General features: G+C 44.6%; 1 protein-coding gene across 1 annotated transcript in view; it reads left to right on the top strand.

Moving 5' to 3' along the window:
- Positions 1–472: 472 nt before the first annotated feature.
- The window catches only part of LOC111951322 (uncharacterized), an 18560-nt gene continuing 10674 nt past the window's right edge, over positions 473–8358 (top strand). Inside the window, exon 1 of the mRNA XM_070434761.1 lies at positions 473–1334. Coding sequence (XP_070290862.1) covers positions 1004–1334 — 331 coding nt within the window. The 5' untranslated portion in view covers positions 473–1003. The remainder of the gene's footprint in view (positions 1335–8358) is intronic.

The raw sequence follows: 8358 nt of genomic DNA, 5'->3' as shown, positions 1-8358 counted from the left end.
CCTAAACCATTCTCCCTGGGATCCGTTAGATGATGGGAATGTGGCTTTGCCTTTTACCAGTGTTGTTCTTACTTGAAACGGCGCAGTTATCATTTGAAATTGTCATTACCGATTGTACTGAGCATTTACTGCAGCCGCAGTTCCTTGTTCGATGCTTTGTCCCAGAGTGCATGCTGGCCGATGCTGTGGCTGCTTATGCAGTTTTCTCAATACTGCAAAACTTACCTATGAAACATGAATCTCCCTCTCTCTCTCTCTCTCTCTCTCTCTCTCTCTCTCTCTCTCTCTCTCTCTTTCTCTCTCTCTCTGCTCTCTCTCTCTCTCTCTCTCTCTCACAACACGTCTCTCACACACTTCTCTCACTCTCTCTCACTCAGCCCGGGATTGAAGAGAGGGAGGGTGGGAAGGAAAAGGGGGAAGAGAGAGAGAGAGAGAGAGGGAGGGAGGGAGGGGGGAGCAGCGACCAGGAATATCAGGATTTAAGAGTGCATGAATTACCGCTCCACAGCGGGTTACGTTACGCAAGAGCTGCCGTCAGAACAGGGGATCACAGGGAGCAGAGAGAGAGGGAAAGCAGAGAGGATGGCATAGAGAGACGGGACAGAGGCAGAGAGTAAAGAGAGAGAGGGAGTAGAGGGAGAAAGAGAGAGAGAGAGAAAAGCAGGAAACGGAAAGCAAAGCAGGGAGCAGAGATTGCAGGGACAGGCAGATTACAGAGGGGCTACGATCCACAGCGCACACCAGCGACATGGGCAACACACAGACCTCTTTGTCTCCACTGGGGGAGTGAAGAGACGAGACGAGGACTGGGAAGAGGACAGGACACTGCGAGAGGAAGTGATTTGAAGAACACTGTGTTTCTGCAGCTTTTGCTGGGAGACCTTCGAGTGGCGGGACGGTAKGGGACCAGCGGTGAGTGTCATCTGGCCATGAGAGAGTGACGGAGAAAGGACGTCTAGTGCTACTGAGGACATCTTGGTATCTTCCTCTCCTGCCTYTCCCCATGTCGAGAGGAGGGAGGCCCCTGTGTGGGTGGGCCCTGATGTGGCCCCTGGCGTGTGCACTGGCCCTGGCTGCATGCTCGTCGGTCAGCCCCCTCCTCCAAGAGACCACCTCTGATCCTCCCATTTCTACAGAGACACGGACTGAAGTACGGACACAGCCAGACCATCAGACAGAGGCACAGACACTTGCAGAGTTTCAGACCCAGCCAGAGRTACGGACAGAGGCACAGACTGTGGCACAGACACAGGCAGAGCTACAGACACAGCCTGAGCTACAGACGGGGTCCCCAACAGAGTTAGAGTCACAGGCAGCTACCAGCAACCACACAGGTGAGTCCGAGGTCTCCTGGACTGATGTCMAATACTGCTACAAACTAATACTACAGACAAACGTGTGTTCTGTTTGTGGTGTGTACTACTACAGTGTTTATGCTTGCAGGTGCAAGTGAAACAGTTGTGTAATTAGGCCTGTGTGTCTGCTTGTTTGTCCGCATGTGTATGTCTGTAAAGGTTTGCCTATCTGTACACAGAATGGCGCTATCAGCCGTCATATGAGKGCTTGAGTAGTGTGCAAGTGTTTTCGACTTGTCTAAACTTTATTAGAATCCAATGTGAAGCAGTTCAGACTCAGAACTTCCTAATTAGAGCCTGGGGGTGTTCGTGGCTTCAGATCCTGTGGTTGTGATGTCTCATCATGTCCACTGTTCAGCTGCACTGCCTAAAGAGAAATCATCAAGATGCCATTATGGTGCTGCTGTGTGCATGAGTTAGCGGTTAGTGGAGCATGCCATTCTCTCTCTCGCTCTCTCGCTCTCTCTCGCTCTCTCTCACTCTCTCTCGCTCTCTGTCACACACACACACACACGCACACACACACACACACACACGCGCGCGCGCTCACACACTATTACACAGTCCCACCACCACCCGCACGTGCATGGCATGAACACGTGCATACACACAGACAGAAATGGACACACACTAACCACAACGATGCAAATCTCCTTAAAGGTTTAAAAAACACACCGTTTGGTTTCATAACAGCAGCTCTCTCTCGCTCTCTCTCTCTCCCTGTGGGAATAAATATTTTATAATGAGATCCCGCTGGTCCACAGCACACTTCCCCTTAGCCCTCTCCTCTCCATGCCTGATAGATCACACTCTTTCTGGGCAGAATCCTGAGCAGCTCCCCTGTGACTAGACTGCCCTGGTCCCTACCAGTACACTCTGTAAATGGCATATTGATATTGCCATTAGGGGGTCAATGAAAGTGATAGATTTGTTGTTTTATCTCCCTACTTTATCTCCCTTTTCCATTAGTTGTTTTTTGCTAGCAGGGGAGCGTTTGTATAACTGCAGTTGTGGCACAGGGTTGGGCAGAAATGACAAAATACAATTACAAATTACCAATAAGAATCAACGTATCAAAATGAACTAGAAAATACTTGTATTTGGTCAAGTATAGTATTTTAAAATACAAATACATGATTTCAAATACAAAGTAAATTTGCAAGTAGCCAGGACAAACAGCAAGAACATTCTCAGGTAACGGTTACAGAAACATTTTGACTTACTGTGATATGTGGTAAATACCGCAAAAATGAACTGCAAAGCACACTGGACTTGTTTTGGGGCAGAGCTTATTAGAATAATACTCAACATGCTTTTGCAATTTTTCATTACACTTTAATATTTAGTTCATTTAGCAGACACTCTTATCAGCACCATAGCACCATCAGACTCCTGAATACAATGCAGGGTGCAGTGGTGTAAAATAGTTTAACTACAAAATACTTTAAAGTACTACTAAGTCGTTTTATTGGGGGTTTTTCTGTACTTTACTTTACTACACTAATGGTCAAAAGTTTTAGACACCTACTCATCCAAGGGTTTTTCTTTATTTTTTACTATTTTCTACATTGTAGAATAAAAGTGAAGCACATCAAACTATGAAATAACACATATGGAAACATGTAGTAACCAAAAAAGTGTTTAAACATATCAAAATATATTTTATATTTGGGGGCGGATTCTTACACCATGCTTATCGCTGACAGAATGACAATGTGGTAGCCATTGCTGGTTAATTCTTAATAAATCACAGACAGTGTTAACAGCAAAGCACCCCCACACCATAACACCTACTCCTCCATGCTTTAACGGTGGGAATACACATCGGAGAGATCATCCGTTTCACCCACACCGCGTCTCCAAAGACACTGGCAGTTGAAACCAAAAATCTCAGAATTTGACTCCACCCAGTCTAAAATGTCCATTGCTCGTTGTTTGTTGGCCAAGCTAGTCTTATTATTGGTGTCCTTAGTAGTGGTTTCTTTTTGCAGCAATCCGACCATGAAGGCCGGATTCACAAAGTCTCCTCTGAACCAGTTGATGTTGAGATGTGTCTGTTACTTGAACTCTGTGAAAGCATTTATTTGGGCTGCAATTCCTGAGGCTGGTAACTCTAAATGAACTTATCCTCTGCAGCAGAGGTAACTCTGGGTCCTTCCATTTCATGAGAGCCAGTTTCATCATAGCGCTTGATGGTTTTTGCAACACTGCGCTTGAAGTTCTTGCAATTTTCCTTTATTGACTGACAATCATGTGTTAAAGTAATGATGGACTGTCATTTTATCTTTGCTTATTTGAGCAGTTCTTGCCATTATTAGTGGACTTGGTCTTTTACCAAATAGGGCTTCTTCTGTATACCCCCTTACTTGTCACAAACACAACTGATGGGCTCAACGCATTAAGAAGGTAAAGAAATTCCACAAATTAACTTTCAACAAAGGCAACCTCCTGTTAATTGAAATGCAATCCAGTGACTACCTCATAAAGCTGGTTTGAGAGAATGCACCAAGCGTGTGCAAAGGCTGTCATCCGAGTCAAAGGGTGGCTATTTGAAGAATCTCGAAATATAAAATATATTTGACTTGTTTAACACTTTTTTGGTTACTACTGATTTCCATATGTGTAATTTAATAGTTTTTATGTCTACAGTATTATCTAGCAATGTAGAAATACGTAAAAATATAGAAAAACAGACCTTGAATGAGTAGGGTGTTCTAATAATTTTGACCGGTAGTTGTATTTATATTTTTGACAACTTTTACTTTTACTTCACTACATTCCTAAAGACAATAATGTACTTTTTACTCCATACATTTTCCCTGACACACAAAAGTACTTGTTAAATTTTTTATGTTTAGCAGGACAAGAAAATGGTCCAATTCACTCACTTATCAAGAGAACATCCTTGGTGATCCCTACTGCCTCTGATCTGGCATACTCGCTAAACACACATGCTTAAAAAAAAAATTGCCTGAGTGTTGGAGTGTGCCCCTGGCTATCCTTAAAGAAAATGGCACCGTCTGGTTTGCTTAATATAAGAAATTTGCAACGATTTATACTTTTACTTTTACTTTGATACTTAAGTATATTTGAGCAATTACATTTACTTTCGATACTGAAGTATATTTAAAACCAAATTCTCAAGTAGTGTTTTACTGGGTGACTTCCACTTGAGTCATTTTCTATTAAGGTATCTTTACTTTTACTCAAGTATGACAATTGGYTACTTTTTACACCACTGGCAGGATGAAAAGGTGCCACAAAATTGTAAACCGCTTAAATGATTCTTYTAGAAAAGTATTTTGAAAATACAAAGCTCTCGAAAGTATCTTGTTACAAAATACTGTAGCGTGTAGTTCCGCCCAGAYAGTTAATGGACAGAGGGTTAATAGAACTGACACTCCTGATCCATGTTCCACAGCTTAAACAATGCAGACATTCTAACTGGGGAGCTCTAGCTGCTGTCAGTCTGTCCAGCATCCTCRGCTGGCACACAACCAGTCCTATTATTACTGTTCACTGCATGGTCAGAAGACCCGAGCTATGTTTAACCAATACTTCCAGCCTCACAAGGCCCAGGTCCACCCCTTAACAGAGAGAGAGAGAGAGAGGTAACGTTGGAGTGAGGAAGGGAGAGGGAAAACAAATATAGTTCTCGAGATAAAGTTATCGACGGTTATTGTCAGAGGGAAAAGTTWGAGGGAAAGTGCAGCACCCGGAACACCATCCCTCCATTTGTTCTTAAAATAACAGAGAGCGAGAGAGCGAGATACACACGTCAAGGGCTCTCATCTAAAACTCGGCGAGGACTCGGAGAAATAGAGAGTTCTCCGGTGAAGGAGGCCAGGACCTTGTTTCCACTCYTCCCTGTCATTCCTCTATCCCTACCTCACCCCTCTCACGGTACAGGGAGTGTTAAGGGGATTAGATCATTGGCCGTGTCAGAGAGTAGCGGAGAGAGAGACCACAGGAATAGACTGCTGCTACATCAACCTCTGATGGAGAGGGGGTTGAGAGAAAGAGAGAGGGAGAGAGAGAAAGTTATTTTCTATGCACGCTTAACGTTCATCACCCACAACAAGTCAATTTGATTGGAAACCCATCTCCTGTGGAAAACGTGCATATCTGTAACGTGCATTTTGAAATTTGCAAGTAAAAACTGGCGCCCAAATTGGCACCTGCCGGAACACCTAGCCAGTGTATCATGTTTTACTACTTGTTTATGTTTTTTTTGTCGACCCGAGAAGAATATAGTTGCCCTGCTTCGCAAAAGCACAATGCGGATTCCGAATGAAACAATAACCAATAAACAATCGATTCAGCAGAGAGCAGTTACTGAATGCTGAAGTTGTAATGTTATGTTTTCCTGTCTTGTTAGTTATTAGTGCTCGGAAGACCCTGAAAAGCCACGCAGGCGGCTGTCTGCTGATATCAGACATGACAGAATGGGGGATTTCTTTCTGCAGCCGTGCAGCGAGAGAGGGGGGTTAAAGAGAGAAGCGAGAGAAGAGAGAGAGAGAGAGCTAGCCATGAGGCGGATTTGAAGGGACACAGTTGTATACTACTGCACTTAGGTGTTACTCTTGCTCTCTCTCTTTCCCAAACACATACACGCACACCGCCACCCACGCACACGCACAACACCACACACACTGCATTGAAAAGCCCAAGGCAGGCCACACATACAAACATGTGAATAACAATATGACAGACATGGGTGCAGTGTCCACATGCCAGATCAACTTGTCCCCTTACTATAGTCCAAGGATAGGACTGGTTCGCATCACCACGCCAGCATCTTGCTTGCATATATTCAATGCCCTGCATCCACACAAACACACAGGCACACACAACACACACAAAATCAGGCAACACCTTACTCATACCACACCAGACCAGCTTAGCCTGAGTCATCCATGAAGAGTTTAACTCGAGAATGCAGCCCCTTAAGTTGCCATACTGCCTCCCTCCCAACACCACACACCACACACACACACACACACACACACACAACACACACACACACACACACACACACACACACACACACACACACACACACACACACACCGTGACACCAGGTCTCTATATTAGTAGGCCTCACAGCCGCAATTGTGCTATTGGATGTTCCCTGCGCAGCTCTAGAAGATACCCTCCATTTAATATCTTGTGGAGTGGGCCTTTGACTGCCATAGTAGAAGTGTTTTCTATTGTTATGTTAGGGACGCTGGGCTTTGGCTACTGCCGTGACATGTTGGCTGTCTGTCTCATTCTGCATCAGCTATCTCCAGTGGCCGCCATTCACAGGCGCTAGCTCGGCACGGCAATACTGTGGGCTGCCCTGCACCAACCTGGCACAAAAAACCCTGGACTCTCACAACATACCACAAACTGCCCTTCTTCTCTCTTCTTGATGTTTCCCCGCATCCCTCTCTCTTTGCCGCCCTCAGCGGTCCTCCACGGATAGCGCTCAGCAATAGTGCCTGAATAAATAAAGATCTAGGTCCACCATTAAAGATTCATCCACACACAAAAACACTCACATCGCACGGCCACGTCACGCACCGCACGCACACACACACACACACACACACATTACTCACTCCCGCTCAGAGCTGCTGCCAACTTACTGACCCATACAGTACACTCCTGAGTTGCCCTGCAGCAAGGCAGAGAAGGGCTGCTAGCCGACCCACCTGGTTTGTGACACACCCCAGACGGGCCAGCCACAACCTCCCCCCCTCCACCTTAACCGTCTAGATCCACACTGATCACTATCTCTACCATGCTCATCCCTCCATCTGAATTAGTGTTGCAAATTATATAACTTTCCTAAAATGCCAGGTTTCTAGGGAAATCCTGGTCGTAAGATCCCTACACACGAGGCGTACACAAGCAGTAAATCCCAGGATCCTTCCAAAAAGGTTTTGCTGGATTTTGCGAGCGCGGGGGGAAAGTTTACCCAGGTTTCCCAACATTTTACAAAAAAAATGGGGGAATACTATATTATACTATGTATAAAATTACTATAGTATTTATTGTAGCTGTATTTTTTACAGGCCCTATAGTATTTACTGTAGTGTTTTTGCAGACATAGTACTGTAGTATTTTTTATGCTGCTTCGGCAAAAAAGCTACATGGGCATCCGCAATGAACCAATGAACAAATAAACCCAACAAGACAACGCCGATCCAGCAGATGAGCACACTGCATGCCTAGTTGCTAATGTTACCGTTATTTCTGTGTTGTTATTTTTCGTTTTGTGGCGATAATACAGCCAGTAGTTACTAAATGTAGTATTCTTATAGAATGCTACCACATTTATAGTAAGTATCACACATGATCGAGGATAACTTTACACAGTTGTGCTAAGTACTTTAGATTCTATAGTAAACTGTAATATTGTTCACTCGCGTTCACAACCCTGAAAGCTGAGTAACCCTATTTGACCCTCTAATACATGCAGGGAGGGAGGTTGAAACCACCTGATCTAGCCTGCGTGATCTATTAGTCATTTTGTTGCCGGACAGTTCACCTTCCGCTCAAACAAACTGCTCTCTTAGTTCATTTTTGTATTTTCTTTTTTCTCCACCCCTCTATCTCTCTATTTCTCTCTCTCTCGTCTTACTTCTCTCTCTCTCTACTCTTTTATTTCTCTCCTCCTTTATTTCTCTCTCTCTCTTCATTTCTCTCTTCTCTCTTATTTCCTCCTCTCTCTCTCTCATTTCTCTCTTCCAATCTCCTCTCTCTCTCCTCTTTCTCTCTCTCTCTCTCTCTCTCTCCTCTCTCTCTCTCTCTCCTCTCTCTCTCTTCTCCTTTACCTTCTCTCCTCATAGGTGATGTCTCCTATTTTCCACCCTCTACCCCGTTTACGTCTTTTCTACGTGAAAACCTTCTCCAACTCCCACACTGACCGAGTCATAGGCGACTGTGCCTCCTCTCTCTCTGTTATTATTTTTCTCACCCCTCTATCTCTCTTATTTATTCTCTCTCTCTCTCCCTC

The sequence above is a fragment of the Salvelinus sp. IW2-2015 genome, linkage group LG24 (assembly GCF_002910315.2).
Source record: "Salvelinus sp. IW2-2015 linkage group LG24, ASM291031v2, whole genome shotgun sequence".
NCBI lineage: Eukaryota > Metazoa > Chordata > Actinopteri > Salmoniformes > Salmonidae > Salvelinus > Salvelinus sp. IW2-2015.
This window is presented reverse-complemented; position numbering and strand designations above follow the sequence as displayed.